The 22,104-nt window shown below is 43.7% G+C and overlaps 1 protein-coding gene across 2 annotated transcripts in view; it reads left to right on the top strand.

The window, feature by feature from the left end:
• Nucleotides 1-22,104, top strand: part of LOC145349056 (palmitoyltransferase ZDHHC20-B-like) — a 102,944-nt gene that overhangs the window by 36,366 nt on the left and 44,474 nt on the right. For both annotated transcript variants that reach the window (XM_080197335.1, XM_080197333.1), the window contains exon 4: nucleotides 6,769-6,889. In XM_080197335.1, the coding sequence (XP_080053461.1) occupies nucleotides 6,769-6,889 (121 nt within the window). The remainder of the gene's footprint in view (nucleotides 1-6,768; nucleotides 6,890-22,104) is intronic.

Raw genomic sequence — 22,104 nt, 5'->3', positions numbered from 1 at the left:
TCTCACTGTAAAAACCGTGAAAATGTTATTCTTGGTGTACAAAGCCAAAGTTATTGCTAAATAATCTTCCTGGCAAATTAGAAATGAAGTCTACATATTTGTGGATTGTCAAATTTCATCCTTATGATAAAAATCCAGAGATTTTAATTTTTGAAAAGTTTTGAAAAGACCGTAAACCCATGTGTACAATATGTCCCAATGTAAAATGATTAAAATGTGAGGAAAAATTGATGATTTTTACTTCCTGGTTTGCTGCCTGGAAGAATTCTACAATGCAATTAGCTACTTAGCCTACTTGATGACATCACTGTTGCTGGACACAGGAACAATGTAGTATCAAGGAAGAGGAAATAAACGCCACAGAGATAGCTAGTTCTTTGAGCAGTTTTGTTTGAGGTCAGTGGTGAGTGCCCTCTGACTTCAGTACAAACTGCAAGGACCGGGCCACTGTGACCAAGTAGCATGCAGCAAGATCATGGATAAGATAAGTGGTAAGGCTGCAAAGAAGGGAGAAGTGGAATAAAGCACTATGTTCTAATGTTCTTCATAGCTGAATAGTGTAGCATGCTTGTTGACGCTCATAATCTAATCTGTGATGGAATAATATTCTGATGCTCTGCAGCTAACCTTGCGTCTCTTTTCCTGTATAAACTTTAGTACATCCAAAATTCTGTTGGTCCTATCCTAACTTGCATCAAGTTCTGTTCACCCATGATCGCTGTGTTCTTTGACCTACATTAACTTCTGTTTCAGTCAAACTTCAAGTTTAAAATTCTCTTTGCATGTAAGTGCCTTGGTTGCCTCCACCCTCTATCTCCATAACCTCTTCATGCCCTACAGCCCTCTGAGAATTCGGTGTTTTCCCCCCAGCTCTGGGCTCTTGTGCACCCACAATACCTATAGTACTGGCTCTGCCTCAACTGAATATTGCATCCAGCACTGGGCATCACACTTTAAGAAGGATGTAAAGGCATTAGAGGATGGTTCCTGGGAAGTTCCAAAGATTGGAGAAGTAGGGACAGTTCCCCCTTGGAGAGGAAATTTGATGAAGTATTTAAAATCTAAGATCTCTGGGCAGGGTAGGTAAGGGAATTCTGTTCCCATTATTGGAAAGATAGAGAACCAGACAGCATAAATTTAAGATAATTGGCAAAAGAAGCAGTAGCAACAACTTTTTTTATACAGCGAATAGTTAGGATCTGGAATACACTGCCTGAGAATGTGGTGGAGGCAAGTTCAATCAAAGCATTCAAGAGGGAATTGGATTAGTGACTGAAAAGGCAGAATGTGCAAGGCTATGGGGAGAATGCAGGGGAATGGCACTAGATAAATTGCTCCTTCAGAGAGCCACTATAGAAATGATGGGCCAGTTGGCTTCCTTCTGTGTTATAACCATTATGTAATTCTGCAGTTTTCTTCAGATACCACTGACATTCATGATATCAGCAATCTAATCTGTAAGCTCTGACTTCCTTATTAAATCCATTCTTTATGCCTGTCTCAGGTCCTTTTTCAATGTTGCTTAAAACCTCCCTCTGACCAAGCTTTTGTTCCTGATATTTCATGTGGTTTGGGGTCAAATTTTGTCTGGTTTATGCTCCCATGTAGCAACTTGGGATGTTTTATTACATTAAAACCCTATATAAATCCATATTGCTGTTGATGAGTTTCAGATCTGAGTAGTGCTGGACATCCCCTATCATGGAACTAATCTAGTTAAATATTTTGAGCTTGCTAGAATGGCAAATGTTGCAGTGTCAGTGAATGTTGTTTGAGAGGTAGGAACTTGTCAGTAGGTGCGTTTTAAAGGATTTATTCTCTAAGATGTGTTCCCCATGGACCTGTACTGCAGTCTTTTCAAAATGTAAGTTAATGACTTGAACTTGTCCAAGTTTGCAGATGACAGTAAATTGGGAACCACAGTGAAATGTGTGAACTTAAACCAGATGTTGCTTTGGAAAATAGATGGACAAAACTGAGACTCAACGGGTGGAATTTTCTGGCCCCGAAATTGGAAAATCCTGCTGAAGGTCAACGGACCTTTCCATGGTCCATTCCTCGCTGTGATTCCCATGGCATGGGATTTCCCATGGAATGGGAAAATTTGCCTCAGTGAGGTTATTCACCTTGGATCTGAGGAAAATCACCATTTCTTATTGTCAAGAGAGGAATGAAGAACTTGGTGTCCGTCACTAAAAGTGCACAGATACAGAAAGTAATCAAATAAAGCCAATGGAATATTGACCTTTAATCTCAGAGGATGGAATTCATGGGTGAAATAATCTTTCAGTTATGTGGAGCCTTGCTAACATCTGGAACATTGCATTCAGTTTTCACACAAATGTTAGGAAAGTTTTATATTACCTTGTTGCAGTGCAGATTCACCAGAATGATATCGGGGTTAAATAAAGGGTTAGATAATGAGGACAGGTTGCATGAAATGGCTTGTATTCCCTTGAGTTAATCTAATTGCAGTGCTTAAAATATAAGGAGGATCTGGTAGGATAGATACAGAGTAACTATGGTGGGCGAATCAGTAATGAAGGGAATGACCTAATGATCATATCCCAATTTTCTGATTGCAGATGTGCCTCATAGCAACTTTGCAGGGGATGGGTTGATACTGTTTATTATAGTTGTATATATACTTTATATTCACTGTTAGAAGGAGACCATTTAAATGCATTTCCTGCTGTGCAGCAAAACAAATTGGAGGGCAGAAGGGCCTGTTCCTGTGCTGCTCTTTGTAGTGAGTTTTACTCACCGTGATCATGCTTTGTTGTTGTCGCAAATCACTGTCATTCAGTGACAGCGAAATCTTAACAAGAAAGGTCAACTTGGAGATGTTGTGGCTTTGAAGTATGGAAATTGTAGGTCTGTGAATCATGTTGACTTGGCATATACTAATTGCTTAATCCACAAGAGTGGTCATTTAGATAATAAAGGCTCTGAGCTGCACAGTTTTCCTGTAATTTGCAAATTAGAAAAGCAAGAGACTACACCCTTCAAACTACTGGAAAAAAAATGTTGCCAGGAAATTAAGACATGCACAGCAAGACTCGGGTTTTAGTAACACCAGTGCTCTCTGAAACACTGCAGTATTATTTAGGTTGTTTCATGTTATGAGCTGCAGAAACTCGGTTGCACCAATACCTGTTTAGGAAGCAGGTCTTGCTCCTACCTTGCCTTTCAGATCTTTACATAAGCGTTCTCGCGAGCAACTGTTGCAGCATGCCGACATATGTTTTTTAGTTCATTTAGAACTGGTGCAGATTCAGGTTAAAATCTAGAAAAATTGAAATTGTGAATAGCCTATTTGATAAGATTGTGGCTGTAAAATGCTTCAGAATGTTCTGCAGCCATGAAAGGCACTATATAAATGCAAACCTTTCTTTTTGTTAAATGTTGACTGAGTTATAAAACAACTTTAGAGGTACTTCATTCAGAATTCCTTTTATGTCCTCATGGAAAGAATCTTCAACATGCAACTGATTTAATGGATTTGATGATTAATTTGGTGATTCTTGACGACAGTCCTTGATAGATATCATCTCTGCTGAAGTGTTTTTATCTCCACTTGAACTTCACAGAGAGAAGCTGTGTCTCTGTCTTTCGTTTACGCAGTAAGCTACAGCTAATTTCACAATCTACTGTCTATGGGGTTTATTGATGGATCTCTGAACATTTTAATAGCTGTGCTTTTAACATTTTTTTGAAAAATTGATATTGAGCCACTATTTGCATCAGTTCACATGCAAACCCTGTTGTTACCACTCTGGGCATATTAAGTCAGTGTGGGGTGTTTACAAGGCCAATGAGGGGGCACTCTCTGAACATCAGTGGTAAATTGGTGAATCCAGGAAAAAAGGTTCAGGGTCCTGATATTGATCCTCTGGGGAGATAAAAATGGGGAACATATCCTCAAACCAATGCACATGACCATTTTTTTACACCAGCAGATTGTGAACCATGCATCTGTATGCCTTGGAGAGGCAGAATACTTCATTCTATGTAGATCAGACTCTCATCGTTTGCATTAACCTAATTTTAAATTTTGGTATTGCTAGCCTGGTATCCCAGAGTTTGGGAAACGGGCAGAAAAATGAAGGCAGGAACTGCTGTCTCTTGAAGGTAAGTAGTTTTATAGCACTTCTTGTAGGCCAAGAGGTGCTCCTCTTGGTTTCTCAAATACATCTGCAACCTCCCTTCTGCTGAAATGTAGCTTCTGTCCAGCTTCTGCCACAATCAGCAACCTGAAGCCTTCCCTGCAACTGAGATTTGCAAACAACCCTCAGTTTAAACCTGCTCCACACAAATGATTGCTAACCCCTCTGCAACTGAAGCCTATTCCTATCATAGAGATTGCCAGGAACCATTCATGAGCAATTACGGCTGTGGCATCCTAGAGTTGGTTTACTTATCTGGCAAGCAACAGCGTGTCAAATTTTTTTTATTCATTCATGGGATATGGGCATTGATGGCTGGGTCAACATTTATTGCCCATCCCTGAGGCTCTTTAAGAGTCAACTGCTCCTTTGGGTCTGGAGTCACATACAGACCAAATCAGGTAAGGCCAGCAGATTTCCTTAAAAGGCATTAGTGAACCAGATGGGTTTTTCTGACATTCACATTGGTTTCGTGGTCATCATGACACTTTTAATTACAGATTGTTTTTTTTTTATTGAATTCAAATTTCACCATTTGTCCCCAGAGCATTACCCTGGGTCTCTGGATTACTAATCCAGCAACAATAACACTGTGCCACAGCCTTCCCTAAATTGCAGGAAACAGGTTTTTTTAAAAAAATTATGTTCTGCCATTAAATTCGAGTAAACCTCTCTATCTCTGGCTTAGCCAGGACTTCACACTATCTGTAACCCCCATGACTTGCCTGGACTTGTAAAATTTCACATACTGTCCTGTCTGGAGATGATACACATCTCAACCTATGCAAATGCTATCTCCACTCACACTGTCTGCATCTTAAGACTTGAATAGTTGGTTAGCTGTAAAGGCTTGCATTCTAATCAGCATTCTGTAAACTGTGTGTGACTTTATATGCCCTTCTCTGATCAGAACCTTCCTCACAACTGACAAAGGAACACCGTTTCCGAAAGCTTGTGAGATTACTATCAAATAAACTGGTTGGACTCTAACCTGACGTTGTGAGACTTCTTACTGCAATTCTGTTACCGGGACCATGGCAAATTGCCTCATGATTAAAAAGCTGTGGGTGCATTAGCAAGGTCAACATGCCAATTAAAGTCTTTGAGTGAGAGGGCAGGGAGTGTTTAATGTTGAGCCCAAAGGAGCACTTCTACTCCTTCTGGATACACAATAAGCTATATCATAAAAGGAAACTTGTCTTTTGATACTAGTTTTAAGCAGTCTAGAAACCCAGAGTCAAGAATTCAAATCCCACTTGTGAACATGAATTCAGTAATGTGGTACTTTGTGGACCGTGACCAGAAAACTTACCATGAAAGCTGCTGTGATAGATGTAAAAATTCCTCAAGTCTACTAATGTATTCCAGGAAAGTGAATCTGCTGTCCCCCATCTTGTCTTGCTTCCATGTGACTCCAGCCCAAATACGTGATTGATGCCTAATGCCCTCCAAATGGACCACAGTGGTTCAAGGAGAAAGCCGACTAATACAATTTTGGATCAGCTGAAGATGGGAAATAAATGTGACTTTGCTGACATTTCCCTGTCCTGAAAGAGGAGAAAAACAAACTCATTATATTGAAAGGCCTTGCTAAAATCTGCTCCCTTTCCATCTTAGATAATGATTCATAATGGACACAATTCCCCTCTCCCACTAACAGTACTTTGTGATATTAGTCATTGTCTTTTTGCGGAAGGAATTTGTGAATGTCAGTATATCAGGAATTACAATCACTTGTTGATTCATTGGCTGAAATTCACTTTGCAAGTCTCTCTAGAATTACTATTCCATAAATCTATTTAATGAAATGTAAATGATTTACATCAGAACACTTTTTTTATAGTGCTGCTCACATAAAGAGATACATCTTTGAGTGTTTTTTAGACAGAAGAAACAATGGATGCTAAGCAAGAGGTAGAGAATGAAATAACTTTGGACTAAGTTAAGGTTGAAGAGAAAGGGCTTTAAGAGACTTTTGAAAGCAAAAAGAGTTGGTAAATCAGAGGGCCTTTAGAAAGAAATGCCAGAGGCCAAGATGTAGTGATTGAAAGAATAAACTCCAGTGGTGAAGTACTAAGAATAAAAAGAACAATATTTTATTGGCAAAAGTGGAAGAAAATGGTCTTGGTAGACATTGGTTTACTCCTCCAAATCCATGTTCCACAGTTCAGACTTAGCTTGAGAGATTGGTGTCAGGGCAAGTGGATATGGTCAAATGAACGTTTGTGACATTAATATTTTAGTAATTAAGTGTAGTCTAATGACTGCAATACTAATGAAAAAATAAAGCAAGCTGCAATATTCTACCAATAAATGCTGCAAGTAGGAACTGGACACATACTTTAGTGAATGGATGTAACAAGATTTGGGAATCTTGAAAGCTAATGTAGCTATATGAAATACAATGTAACATATTCTGCTTGGAAGACTGTACATTGTATTTTTATAGAAAGCCATGTGAAATTGAAATTGCTGGCCGTTGCTGTCATATTAACATAATTGAACTTTGGAGTAATTTAAAAGTGGGTCTTGTAATGGATCCTGAAGAAAAAGATGGTAGTGAATTTCAGAACTGAATGTAATGCCTTCCATTTTCTTGCAGTTCAAATTAGTCAAAACTGACAAGGAACAGTATGATCGGGAAGAAAGACCAGAAGCACAGCAAGAAATTCTCAGAAGAGCTGCCAAGGACTTACCTCTTTACACCAGAACTGCAAATGGAGGTAAATTGCTATTCCAGTTACATGAGAAATTAATAAGAGCAAATAATGATAAATGCACAAAGTAATTCACTTTTGGTAAATTATGTACTCTGCATTGTTTTCATATTCTTTGCTCCCAAGTTGATTATTGTAATATGAGAGGTTTTAAAAGCTGATATCCTGCAATTTAAGAATCTCCCACCTTGATATTCCTCATGGCAATGTTGAAATCAATTGAAAAACAGAGCATAAAATTGGTGGTCTTCATCAAGAATAATTCAATAGTACAATCATGGTTTCCATACTGTTGTATGACGAATTACTGAGGGAACCAATGCAAGGAACTAACTAACTTGACCTCATTTTCACCAAACATCTGCCTGACGCCGACATGTCTGTTACAACAGCCCTGGTGGAAGAGATGATTACAAGAGTTCTTGTGAAGGCAGATCTACACGGTGATGACATGTTTTATCATGTACTGAGTGGGACAAACTAATATCAGATCTAGCAGTAGAAATACTATGGGCATTTAGTAACTGCAAAATTTTATACCAGCCTGTAACCTTAGCCCAGCACATCCTTCACTGCTGAATAATCATCAAGCTCTGAGTCTAAGTCTAAGCTGGGAGACCACCTGCAAAATTACTGGGGAGTATGCAACAGGGTACCTGGGCAGCAAAATCTATCTTTTAGAACAAGATATTAACTGAGTGACTCTACAATACTGGAAATCTATGTGCTGAACAACATGTAGACATTGCTCAGAACTACTATTTCTAGTCAATAACAGTGTGAATGACCCATTAACCCACAGGATGAGGAGTTGCTCCATAAAATCCTCACCTTCAATCATGATGAATCCCAAACAAGAGTACAAGAGACAATGGTGGGAGTTTGCAATTATCTTCGGCTAAAAGTGCTGAAGATTCTTGAGGTCCAAGTATCAGAGTTGCTAGAGTCTAGCAAATATTGATCATTCCATATGGCATTAAGAAGCAACTGAGTGCAGAGGATACAGAAAAGGGATTGTAACATTTTCCAACTGTAGTGCTGAATACAATGTGGAAGATTATTCAAGTGTCCTCCCCACAGAAACACGAATCTAACCCAACCAATTATTTCCCTCATAACTTCTTATGAATCATCAGTAATGCTATCAGACAATGCTCATTCACCAATAGCCTGCTTATTGACATTCAGTCCAGGTTCCACAAGAGCTGAAATCCAAATATTCAATATCCTCAAAATCAAGAATTTAGTAGTGTGGCTCCAAAAGGTCCGAGGAATGCAGAGATCAAGGGGAAAAACCGTCAGATGGCTGCAATCTTTCCTGATGCAAAGGAAGATGATTATAATCATCAAAGAACAGTCATCATTGTTCCTGCTGCAGGAGTTCCTCAGTGAAGCATCCTCACCAAACTTCCCTGTTTCACGAATGACCTTCACTCCATCATTTGGTCAGGACTGCGTCTTTTTGTTAATGATTCCACAATATTTTCAATTCTAGGTGTCATTCAATTTAAACAGACGTATCAGGGATTTATAATGAACGGGTTCCATTATATTCAACTTCCACTATTTTTTCAGCTCTAAATTACTGTAACAAGACACTAAATAAAATTGACATAAAAGCAAATTACTGCAGGTGCTGGAATCTGAAACCAAAAGAGAGAATGCGTTCTCGCATTTCGCTCAGCCAGCCTTCGCGTGCAAAGCATAACCTTCTGCCATTTTCGCCAACTCCAGCGTGATGCCACCACCAAGCACATCTTCCCTTCACTCCCTCTGTCAGCATTCCGCAGAGACCATTCCCTCTGGAATAACTAATCCACTCACTATACCCAACACCCCTCCCATCATTCATGGCTCACCATCCAAGGTCTAAAACATTCATTCCAGGTTAAGCAGCGTTTCACTTGCACCTCTTTCAATTTGCAATATTCCATTCGCTGCTCCCAATGTGGTCTCCTCTATATCAGAGAAACCAAGCATAGACTGGGTGACCACTTTGCTGAGCACCTTCAGTCTGTGTAAGATCAGGACCCTGACCTTCTGGTTGCTTGCCATTTTAACACGTGATCCTGCTCCCATGCCCACATGTCTGTCCTTGCTGTAATGTTCCAGTGAAGTTCAATGCAAACTGGAGGGACAGTGTCTCATTCTCCAGCTAGGCATTTTGCAGCCTTCTGACCTCAGCTTCGAATTCAACAACTTCCAATGATTTGCTCTACCCCACCTCAACCTCCTTTTTGTTTTCATTCTATTTTACCTAATTTTTAACTGTTCTCTACCTTTTATTTCTTTCTTGTCGTCTTTTTTCTCCCTGCCTCCCCACTCTTTCCTCCCACTTCATCCCCCCCCTTCCCTTACCTTTCTACCCCACCAGCAGTTTTCCCTTTTTCTACATTCTACCTGTCCTATCTCCCCCACCCCAACATCTTCATCTGTCGCAGCTTACAGCTTCTCTGCCATTTGGCCATTCGCACCCTTTATTCTCTCTGTGGACAACTGTTAGCCATTAAAACCAGGGGAAAAGACTGCTATGACTCGTCTTTCATTCCCTGACCCTGCAGTATAAATATCTCCCACTTTCTATGCTGTTTAGCTTTGACAAAGGGTTATCTGAACTCAATGTCAGCTCTTTTCTCTCCTTACAGATGCTGCCAGCCCTGCTGATGTTTTCCAGCATTTTCTCTTTTTGGTGATAAATAAATTCTAGCGCATTCTCAGTATTCCTTATCTGACCATAAAAAATGGTCCAGTAATTTGTTGCTTATGACAAACATCAATTGATAGCATCTGTTATTTCGAAGAAGTTTGTTAATCTCATTTATTTGAGATAGCTTCCTGAAATTCCAGCTTTAATCCTTTTGAACTTCCCAGAGCTCAGCATGGTTTAAAACACTATTTTTCCCACTTTTTTTTAACCTGCTGCTGTACTCTGAGCTGTGTCCACCAGCAAAATGCCAAACAGTCATTCTATGATGTCCCTTTGGATAAATTACGCCTGGATGATCACTAATGACATCTTGAGCCTGCCATGCAAGAAATGACTGCTTTCTTGCCCCTTGGCTGCAACATATTGACTCCTGCAAAAGAAAAATGCAGAAATATCTGGTCATACAGAAAACCTTTCTTTTAAAGAATGGGGCATAAGCACGTTGACCCATGATGCGTTAGGGATTCGAGTTCAGTTTTTCATTTTGCTGATTTGCTCATCTCAAACGGCATACTGTGGGGAGAGATTTATCAATCTCTGAATAAATCACTGCCAGGGATGTTCTGGCTCGGTGAGGTGAAATTTAAGGAACAATTTGGATTGGGATACATTCTCATATGTCTGCTGATAATGGGGCAGAATGGATGGAAATGAATGAATATAAAGAATAGAGTTATATATATGTAAAACAAAAGTAGTGGTGGATTCTTGAGGTTGCAGTTTTGGATTGAAACTTGAACAATGGAGATTGGTTTTAAATGTCATGGCTTCCCTTTCTGGAAAGCTAACATTTTAAGTGACTTCCTTTACTCGGGTATTGTCCCCTGCCTTTCAAAACTTCCCGCAGCATCTTTGTCAAAAATAAGCCCCTTTGACTTCACAAATGACCACCCCATCCCTTATTCTCTATCCCGCTCCAGGATTCTTCCCCAAAACTCCATGTTCGATTCTGTTCAATCAGGTTCTGTTTCTACCGTGGTACCAACAGCCCTAAATTAAATCACAAAAGATATTGAAACCACAATTCATTTTCCCTTGATCTCTCTGCATTCTTTGAGGTGGTTAACCTTCTTCACGCCGCCTTCCTTCATTGCTTTTCTTCCATTGTTTAGCTTAGTTACATTGCTGTCTCTTGCTTGCACGCTTACCCATCCAATCAAAACCAGGGCATTTCCAGCAATGGCTTCTGTTCCCACCCCAGCATCTTTACCTTGGGAATACCCAAAGGATCTGACCAATATCTCCTCCTATGTGCTGCCCATTGGTGACATCATCTGCAGATAATGAAGTCTGCTTTGCTATGTATGCTGATGACGGTCAGATCTACTTCCCCATTCTCATTTCAATTGCTACACTGCCTCTGTCTGATAATTTAATCATGGATCTTGGATAAGCTACAGTATCCTCAAGTTAAAGGTTGAGAAACTGAAGGCATCATCAACCCTCACCCTCAGCTCTGTACCTTTGGCACCAATTTCATCACTCTTCCGGGCCTTCTCTCAGCCTTGGTATCCTGTTCACATTTGAGCTGAGTTTCCAACTTTATATTTTTTCCATCACTATTGGGTGCTTGTTCCATCCACTATGCATCACTGCTCCTGTCTCAGCTCTTCTTCCTATGAAACCCTTATCCATGCCTATGTCACCTTCAGACCCACTAATTTCTGGATCATCTCCATAGATGTAGCATATGATGCTCATACCTTTGCACTAAGCTGCCAGTATCTCTGGCTTATTAGAAGAACAAAAATATCATTTATGTTTTAAGGAACACATTGTTCTGATGTTTTGATTATACTGAAATGTCTATTAGATGTAGCAGAAACATTGTAACTGTTAGCCAGTCAAGTTCTTGGAAGTCATGAAATAAAAACAAAGTGCTGGAAAAACTCAGCAGGTTGGGCAGCACCTGTAGAGAGAGCAACAGAGTTAATATTTCGAGTCCAAGAGGACATTGTTCTCCGGAGCAGTGTACTTGGTGGCTGTGGTGAGTACTTGATTTACGTGGAATCGCTTTGTGACTGTACTTCCGGTTCGCGGTGTTTGTGAGAGTGTAGTTTACTTCCGTACCAGAAGTTAGGCGAGGGGATTGTCGGGAAGGGGGAGCAGGGGGTATAAAAAAGGAGGTAGCAGCATACGGTGGGCAGCGTCAGGAGCGGGCAGCAGAGTGAGTGGGAGCTGAGTGAGAAGGGCTTTGGCTTGCTGGGCTTAGGCGAGAGCAGGCTTAGAGAAGGGAGTTGCAGTTTTCTACCTTTTGCCACATACAGGAGGTTGGTACATGGCAGGGGCTATGGGGAGGAACATAAGCTGTGTTAGGTGCCGCATGTGGGAGTTCTTGGTGGCGTCACGTCTCCCCAAGGTCCACATCTGTGCTAAATGTTTAGATTGCAGCGCTTGAGGGCCCGGGTCAGGCAACTCGAGGGGCGTTTGGAAGATGCGTTTCTGGTCAGGGACAACAAAGAGATAATGTCTAAGAACCGTGAGCAGGAAGAGGTCCCAAGGGCTGAAGAGCAGGATGGGTGGACGACTGTTAGGCGGAAAAAGAAGAAGAAGAGTAGTCATGGTCCCCCAGCCTCCCCAGTGGCCCCCCCAAGATTCATCGACAGGGGCACAAAAGGATAGGCAGGAGGGCCAGAATGACTTAGAGGGACAGAAGGGGGCTGGCAAGGTGATAGTGGTAGGGGATGGAAGGGTCCAAGGCATTGACAGGAGGTTCTGTGGGCAGAGGCGTGAGTCCAGGATGGTGGTCTGCCTCCCTAGAGCAGGGGTACAGGACGTAACAAAGGGTAGAGGGAATTTTGAAAGGGGAGGGGACCCAGGCAGAGGTAATAATACACATAGGGGAGGGGGACATAGGAAGGAGGAGTAGGGTAGATGTCCGTAGGCAATTTAGGGAGTTGGGGTCCAAACTGAAGAGCAGGACCTCCAAGGTGGCATTCTCTGGGTTGCTGCTTAGTACCAGCAGGGCTAGGAATGACGAGATCATGCAGCTGAATGCATGGTTGAGGGATTGGTGTAGGGTAGAGGGCTTCACTTTTGTAGACCACTGGGAGGTATTTATGAGAGAAGGGCAACTGTACAGGAGGGGTGGAGAGAATTTGAATGGGAGGGGAACTAGTGTCTTAGCAGGGAGGTTAGCTGGTGTGTTTAGGAATGGTTTAAACTAATAGGGAGGGGGGCTGGGGATGTGGCTGGGAGAGAGTTGGGTGAAAGGAAAATTATCAGGGAGAAGGAGGTTCCGAGGGACACTGGTGGGTTGAACTGTGTCTGTTTCAATGCGAGGAGTGTGACAGGAAAAACGGATGAGCTTAGGGCCTTGATATTTGTGAGGAAGTTAGATGTAGTGGCTGTAACGGAGACGTGGTTACGTGAAGGGCAGGACTGGCAGCTGAATGTTCCTGGGTATAAGTGTTTTAGGTGTGACAGGAGGGTTGAAGAGAGGTGGAGGGGTGGCACTGTTAGTTAAGGAAAACATCACAGTAGTGCAGAGGGAGGACAATATGGAAGAGTTAGGGATTGAGTCGCTGTGGGTGGAGTTGAGGAATAAAAAGGGAGAGATTACGATGCTAGGGGTATACTATAGGCCACCCAACAGCCCAAGGTCAGTGGAGGAAGCCATTTGCAGGGGCATTTTGGACAGGTGCAGGAAGAATAGGGTGGTCATAGTGGGTGACTTTAATCTTCCTGGAGTGGATTGGAGGGGGCCTAGAGCTGGGGGTACGGAGGGAGAGGAGTTTGTAAAATGTGTTTTGGAAGGGTCCCTAGAGCAGTATGTAACTAGCCCGACTAGGGAAGGGGCTATACTGGATTTAGTGTTGGGTAATGGGCAGGTGGTTGAGGTTCAGGTAGGCGAACATGTGGCTAACAGTGACCACAAGTCCGTCTACCTTAGGATAAAAATGGAAAGGGATGAGTGCCGGCCAAACGGGAGGGTGCTGAACTGGGGGAAGGCGCGCTACAGCCGGATTAGGAGGGAGCTGAAGGACACTGATTGGGAGGGACTGTTAGCTGGCAAGTCCACGGTTGGCAAGTGGGAGGCTTTTAAGGGCAAACTGAAAATGTTGCAGGAGAGGCATGTTCCGGTTAAGCGGAAGGATGGGAAAGGTAGGATTAGAGAGCTGTGGATTACAGGGGGTATCGAAGACTTGGTAAGGAAGAAGAGGGAGGCGTATGTTAGGTCGAAACAACTGGGTACAGAGAGCGCGCTGGAGGAATATAGAGAGAGTAGGAGGGAGCTAAAAAGGGGAGTTAGAAGGGCGAAAAGAGAGCATGAAATGGCTTTGGCTGATAGGATTAAGGAAAATCCAAAGGCATTTTATTCCTATATTAGGAGCAAGAGAATAGAGGGAAAATTGGTCCTCTTAAGGACAAAAGTGGGGAGTTATGTATTGAGTCGGAGGGAATGGGGGAGATCCTGAATGAATACTTTGCGTCGGTATTCATGAAGGAGAGGGGTTCGGTGGCGTGCAGTGTCTTGGAGGGAGCTGTGGATCAGTGGCAGGAAATATCTATTACGAGGGAGGAAGTGCTAGGGCTTTTAGGTAGCGTAAGGAAGGATAAAGCTCCAGGGCCTGATGGCATTTATCCCAGGCTGCTTAGGGAGGTGAAAGATGAAATTGCTGGGCCTCTGGCGCAAATCTTTGTCTCTTCTTTGGACACAGGTGAGGTCCCAGAAAACTGGAGGGAAGCAAATGTGGTACCGCTGTTTAAAAAAGGTAGTAGGGATAACCCTGGAAATTATAGACCGGTGAGTTTGACATCGGTGGTAGGGAAATTAATGGAAAAAATACTTAGGGGCAGGATGTATGAGCATTTGGAGCATTGCAATCTGATTAGGGATACGCAACATGGCTTTGTTAGAGGGAGGTCTTGCCTTACGAATCTGGTAGAATTCTTTGAGGAGGTGACAAAAACGGTTGATGATGGGAGAGCCGTTGATGTCATCTATATGGATTTCAGTAAGGTGTTTGACAAAGTCCCTCATGGTAGGCTGGTAGAAAAGGTTAAGGCGCATGGGATACAAGGACAGGTAGCTAGGTGGATTGAGAACTGGCTGGGCAATAGGAGACAGGGGACAGAGTTGTTGAGGGGACCTTTTTCGGGCTGGAGGCCAGTGACCAGTGGTGTGCCGCAGGGCTCAGTACTGGGACCTCTCCTCTTTGTAGTATACATAAACGACTTGGAAGAGAGCGTACGTGGTGTGATCAGCAAGTTTGCGGATGACACCAAGATGGCAGGGTTGGCGGATACTGAGGTGGAATGTCAGGTGATACAGCAGGATATAGATAGGTTGGTACATTGGGCAGATAGGTGGCAGATGGAATTTAATCCTGACAAATGCGAGGTGATGCATTTTGGAAGGAATAATGCAGAGAGGAGCTACGTGATAAAAGGTAGACCGATTAGGAGTATAGAAATACAGAGGGACCTGGGAGTGCAGGTTCACAAGTCTATGAAGGTTGCGACACAAGTGGAGAAGGTTGTGAGGAAAGCTTATGGAATGCTAGCCTTTATAGGAAGGGGTATAGAGTATAGGAGCTGCCGTCTAATGCTTCAGTTGTACAGAATGTTGGTTAGACCGCATTTGGAGTACTGCGTCCAGTTCTGGTCACCTTACTACCAGAAGGATGTGGAGACTCTGGAGAGGGTGCAGAGGAGGTTTACCAGGATGTTGCCTGGCATGGAAGGACTGAGTTACGAGGAAAGGTTGGATAAACTGGGACTTTTCTCCTTGGAAAGACGGAGATTGAGGGGAGACATGATAGAGGTATATAAGATACTGAAGGGAATAGATAGAGCCAATAGTGAAAGGCTGCTCCCTAGACTGGGTACAATTACGAGAGGTCATGATCTAAGGGTGAGGGGGGAGAAGTATAATTTGGATGTGAGAGGAAGGTTCTTCACGCAGAGGGTCATGGTGGTATGGGACGCGCTACCGAGTAGGGTGGTGGAGGCAGGAACGTTGGACTTGTTTAAGGTTTACTTAGATAAACACGTGAGCGAAACAAGGATGGAGGGTTATAGTAGAGGGTATTAAATAGGGTCAGAGCCTCAGGACGACACCGGAATTGCAGACTCGTATGTTAATGTTTTTGTCTTTTTATTCCGCAGGTGGAGGTCCACCTTGTTGTCAAACAAGGGGCATGCACACGGTGGGTCGTGTGTGGGCTGCTCTTGGAGGTTCCGGGAGTGGCCTAGTACTTTGTGCCGGTGTGTGTGCTTGATCCTGGACCGGTAGACGGGCGCCGCAACAGCTCGGTGACTAGCACTGCTAGCTGTGCAGATACATGGATTTGGGCCTGTGTCTGTGGGAGTTTGCGCATTCTCCCTGTGGTTGCGTGGGTTTCCTCCGGGCGCTCCGGTTTCCTCCCACACCCCAAAGATGTGCTCTTAGGCTGATTGGTATAAGAACATAAGAACATAAGAAATAGGAGCAGGAGTAGGCCATCTGGCCCCTCGAGCCTGCCCCGCCATTCAATAAGATCATGGCTGATCTGTCGTGGCTCAGTTCCACTTTCCCGCCCTCTCCCCATAACCCTTAATCCCCTCTCTTATCAAAAACCCATCAACCCGCTTCTTAAAAATATTTAGCGAGGCAGCCTCCACCACTTCAACGGGCAGAGAATTCCAGAGATTCACCACCCTTTGAGTGAAGAAGTTCCTCCTCAACTCCGTTCTGAACCGCCCTCCCTTTATCTTGAGGCTGTGCCCCCTAGTCCTACTGTCTTTTTTGAGCGGGAAGAGTCTTTCCACCTCTATCCTATCCATCCCATTCATCATCTTATACGTCTCAATGAGATCTCCCCTCATTCTTCTAAACTCTAACGAGTACAAGCCTAGTTTATTCAGCCTCTCCTCATAGCTCAACCCCCTCAACTCCGGTATCAGCCTAGTAAACCTCCTCTGCACTCCCTCCAAGGCCAAAATATCCTTGCGCAGGTGCGGCGCCCAAAACTGCACACAGTACTCCAGCTGCGGCCTCACCAATGCCCTATACAGCTGCAGCAAGACCTCCCTACTTTTATATTCAATCCCCCTCGCTATGAAGGCCAGCATCCCATTCGCCTTCCCTATACCAAATTGACACTATCCTCCCCTGAATCTGGCTAAGTTAAGGGTTCCACTCGCAGACACGCAGGGCAGGGTAGGTGTAGGGTGATGCGGCGGCGCGGGCTCATTGGGCCGAAGGGCCTGTTTCCCGTGCTGGGTTGTTCTTTGTTCTTGGGAGCTATCGTTTGGAATTCGAGGTGATGCTTCATTTACTCTGTTTCTCTCTCCACTGATGCTGCCAGACCTGCTGAGTTCTCCCAGCAGTTTGTTTTTAATTTCAGATCTTCAGTATATTGCTTTTGTTCTTGGAGTCAGGTATAGCTTTTCAGTGGTTGAGCTGCAGTACTTTGAACGCTTTGTTTAACTGCACTGACTTTATCAAAATTCACTGGACTCCGGGGAAGTGCCGGAAGATTGGAAAACGGCTAATGTTACGCCGCTGTTTAAAAAAGGTAGCAGACAAAAGGCAGGGAATTATAGGCCGGTTAGTTTAACGCCTATAGTTGGAAAAATGCTAGAATCCGTCATCAAAGATGAAATAGCAAGGCACCTAGAAAAGAATGGTTTGATCGAGCAGACGCAGTACGGATTCGTTAGGGGGAAGTTGTGTTTAACAAATTTATTGGATTTCTATGAGGATGTGACTTATGCGGTAGACAGAGGGGAACCAGTGGATGTGGTGTTTTTAGATTTCCAAAAGGCATTTGATAAGGTGCCTCTCAAAAGGTTGCTGCAGAAGGTTAGGGTGCACGGAGTTGGGGGTACGGTGTTGGCGTGGATAGAGGATTGGCTGCCTAATAGGAAGCAGAGAGTTGGAATCAATGGGTGCTATTCTGGTTGGCAGTTGGTGACCTGTGGAGTGCCGCAGGGATCAGTGATGGGGCCTCAACTGTTTACCATTTACATAGATGATCTGGAGGAGGGGGCTGAGTGTAGGGTAACAAAATTTGCTGATGACACGAAGATGAATGGAAAAGCAAATTGCGTGGAGGGTGTGGAAAGTCTGCAGAGAGATCTGGATAGGCTGAGCGAGTGGGCGAGGACCTGGCAGATGGAGTATAATGTTAGCAAGTGCGAGGTTATCCACTTTGGTAGAAATAATAGTAGGAGGGATTATTATTTAAAAAGTGAAAAGCTGCAGCATGCTATGATGCAGAGGGACCTGGGGGTCCTTGTGCACAAATCGCAAAAACCCAGTCTGCAGGTGCAGCAGGTGATCAAGAAGGCAAATGGAATATTGGCCTTTTTATAGCGAGGGGGATAGAATATAAAAGCAAGGAGGTCTTGCTGCAACTATACAGGGTACTGGTGAGGCCATAGCTGGAGTACTGTGTGCAGTTTTGGTCACCGCACTTGCGGAAGGATATATTGGCCTTGGAGGGAGTGCAGAGAAGGTTCACTAGGCTGATACCGGAGATGAGGGGGCTAGCCTATAAAGATAGACTGAATAGACTGGGTCTGTACTCGTTAGAGTTTAGAAGGCTGAGGGGGATCTTACAGAGATGTACAAGATAACAAAGAGGATGGATAGGGTAGAGGTAGAGAGATTCTTCCAGCTTTAGAAAGGATAGCAGGACTGGAGGGTACAGCCTCAAGATAATGGGGGTGCAGTTTAGATCAGAGTTGAGGAGGAACTTCTTCACTCAGAGGGTGGTGAATCTCTGGAATTCTCTGCCCCTTGAAGTGGTGGAGGCTACCTCGCTGAATATATTTAAGTCACGGGTAGATAGGTCCCTGATAGGGGAATTAAGGGTTATGGGGAGAAAGCGGGCAAGTAGAGCTGATCCACTTCAGATCAGCCATGATCTTATTGAATGGTGGGGCAGGCTCCAAGGGCTAGATGGCCTACTCCTCCTCTTTCTTATGTTGACCCCTCTGTCACATGTGGCTATAATCCTTGAAATAGGAAAGGACACCATTATCTACCTAACGGCTGTGTGTATAGGAAAGACAGTCTAAGCATTTAAGGAATATTTCAGTCAGTGAAGAGAGTTGCTTTTTTCGTTTGAAGCCTCAAATTCACTCTCGCTTTGAAAGTGCAGCAAATTCATTTATATCACTAGTTGTTACGGTCTCAACTACTGTTAGTGATAGACCAGTCAAATCCCAGAATAAAACCTGGATTGATCCTAACTTTTTTGATGTTTTTGTAAGGAACTGTGAAGGAAATTTGTTGAACAAATTCATAGGACTTTGCTAATGAACTTCTAATTCAAACAAAATATGTATTTGAACAAGAATAATTAACTACATTACACCAGACAAAAAGGGTAGAAAAATCTCAATGCAAACAAAAGCCGATGATTCAAATTCTCACTATTCCATTACCCCAGCAATATCTTTACATACACACAAACCTGTGAAGAGTTATCACCAGCTTGATGCAAAGGTTTCTCAATTGGAACTGAAACAGTTGCAAACAGTTTTCTTGTGGTGAATTCCTGGGCATTTACTTGATGCTTTTTGCCCAACTTGTATCTCTTTCCAAGACACTCAAGTCAATGATTCTTCCAACTGCATAGCAAACAAATGGGTTCCCTAAACTCACCTTCCAGTAGCACCTCCACTGAACAGATCACTTTACTGAGTCACAAGTGATTATTCAGTTAACTACTGTCCACCTAGCCTTACAGTTTCTCTTGGAGAGTTTAAAAATCCCCATCTTCTCTCTGACATACACACTGACCTCCTCCTCCTCTGAATTCCTGCCTTTTCAAAGCTAATGGATCGTTGTCACTGGGTAAAAGTAAAGATTTTCTACTTTGTTTTCCAGAATCACTGACCTTTCAACCCCTTTTAACCCATCGCTTCAACTTCGACCTTGTTAAAAATGTATATACAGAAACAACCCCACAGGACAAAATTTTTTAGTGACTAGTCTATCCAGACTCCCAGGCACCAAAGTTCATAAGCAAAACCTGAATAAAACTGAAATATGTTTACCTTTTAATAAGACACAAGTTTATATAAATTCAACTTAAAATTATACATCACTCCGAACAAGCTATCTGATGCAAATAACATTAACCTTTTACACACAAGGTAGGGAAAATTTGGAACTCTTTACCCCAAATGCCAATGGATACTCAGTCCATTGAAATTTTCTGGATTAATATATTAAATGTTAAGAGTGTCAAGTTATATGGAGCAAAGGCAGATAAATGAGTACATATCAGCCATGCCTAATTGATTGTCCGAGCAGGCGTGAGAGACTAAATAGTTTGCTTCTCTGGGGGTGATTCTCCTACCCCCACCATGCTAATTTTCTAGCACAGCGAGGTGGGACAATCTCGTGGCCAGGCATGTGTGGGATTCAGGCATGCGTGGGAACCGCACACGCCTTCCCACCGCGAGTGCATCTCAGTGCCGGATTTGTGTGAGATCTTTGCTGGAAACCAGTCTCAGATCCGCAGTGGAAACTAGCAGGAATATCAGATAAGTCATTTTTTAAAACTTGTCTTTAATATAATTAGCAAGCCCAAGATTAAATTCTCCAGGCCCCCTTGCCCCTGCTCCCCACCCCCCGCCCCGGCCAGGAGCATTTCACTCCAGCGGGATTTATAGTAGGTCCCCACTTTCAGGTAACTATTGGTATGATTCTGCTGGAGTTAAGGGGGACAATTGGTTCCCCCCTGGGAGTTGGGTGGCAGGGGGTGTCCCCAAGGCATGGACACCCTGGCAGTGCCAGCCTGTGCCCTGTCACTATCTGAGGGGCAAAGTGCTGATGTCCAGGGGGCACCTTGACACTGCCCACCAGGCTTGGGGCACTGCCAAGAGTGGCATGTATGAGGGCAGAACTGAGGGGCAATCGGTGAGAGTATGGGGTCCTTCTGCCATTGGGATCAGTTGGTAGTGCAGGGAGGCCAGCAATTTTGGAGGGGGAGGGTCTGCTTCCTAGGGGGATCTGCACTGCAGAGACAGTCTGCTTGCTGGGGAGTTGGCACTGCCTTGGGGGGTGCTGCTGCAGGAGAAAGGGGGGGCTGGAGATCGGGACGGTGGGGGGGCAGCATTGCAGCAGAATCCTTGGCTAGCCAGTGCTTGAGCTGGCAGTGAAACAGTTTGAAGCCACTGCGCATGCGCAGAGCCTGCTGATTTCAGCCTCCTGAGTGGGAATAGGCCCTGTCCCTTGAAATCTAATGACGTTCATGCTGGTAGTCTCGAGTGCACAGAATGTGAGAAATTCTAGTCTGAACTCCCATTGGAAAATAAAGCATGAATTTCTCCAGTTTTCCTGCAAATTTGACATTTAGAATTCTTTTTGGGAGAATTCCACTCCTCCTCCTCCTCCTCCTTTTAAATTATTTCCATCTAGAAATATAGAAACTAGAAGCAAGAGTAGGCCATTCAGCCCTTTGAGCATCCTCTGCCATTCATTTTGATCATGGCTTATCATCAAATTCAATATCCTGATCTCTTCCCCATCTCTCCCCCCCCCCCCCCCCCCCACCCCTAAACCCTGCCCTCCCCTCATATCCCTTGATCCTTTTAGCCTTAAGAACATAAGAAATAGGAGCAGGAGTAGGCCATCTAGCCCTTCGAGCCTGCCCCGCCATTCAATAAGATCGTGGTTGATCTGTCGTGGCTCAGTTCCACATTCCCGCCCTCTCCCCATAACCCTTAATCCCCTCTCTTATCAAAAACCCATCAACCCGCGTCTTAAAAATATTTAGCGAGGTAGCCTCCACCACTTCAATGGGCAGAGAATTCCAGAGATTCACCACCCTTTGAGTGAAGAAGTTCTTCCTCAACTCCGTTCTAAACTGCCCCCCCTTTATCTTGAGGCTGTGCCCCCTAGTCCTACTGTCCTTTCTGAGTGGGAAGAGCCTCTCCACCTCTATCCTATCCATCCCATTCATCATCTTATATGTCTCAATGAGATCTCTATCTAATTTCTTCTTGAAATCACACAATGTTTTGGCCTCAACTACTTTCTATGGTAGTGAATTCCACTCATTCACCATCCTCTGGGTGAATAAATTTCTCCTCACCTCAGTTCTAAAAGGTTTACCCCTTTTCCTCAAACAATGACCCTTAGTTCTGGATTCTCCACCATTGGGAACCTTCTTTCTGAATCTACCCTGTCTAACCCTGTTAGAATTTTATAAATTTCTGTGAGAACCCTTTCACTCTCCTAAACTCTCGTGATTATAATCCTAACCGACTTAGTCTCTCCTCATATGACGGACTTGCTATCCCAGGGAATCAGCCTGATAAACCTTCATTGTACTCTATGGCAAGGACATCCTTCCTCAGACAAGAACACCAAAACAGCACATAATACTCCAGATGTGGCCTCACCAAAGCCCTATGCAATTGCAGCAAAACACTGCTATCCTCAAATCCTCTCAGTGTGAAGGCCAACGAACCATTTGTCTTCTGTACTGCTTGCTGTACTGCGACTGATGCATGAGGACTCCAAGGTTTCGTGGAGTATCCACCTTTCTCAATTTACACCTATTCAAGT

The sequence above is a fragment of the Carcharhinus amblyrhynchos genome, chromosome 10, assembly GCF_965287045.1.
Source record: "Carcharhinus amblyrhynchos chromosome 10, sCarAmb.v2.hapA, whole genome shotgun sequence".
In the NCBI taxonomy this organism is placed as follows: Eukaryota; Metazoa; Chordata; class Chondrichthyes; order Carcharhiniformes; family Carcharhinidae; genus Carcharhinus; species Carcharhinus amblyrhynchos.
The sequence above is the reverse complement of the archived record's forward strand: the minus strand, read 5'-3'. Positions and strand labels throughout refer to the sequence as shown.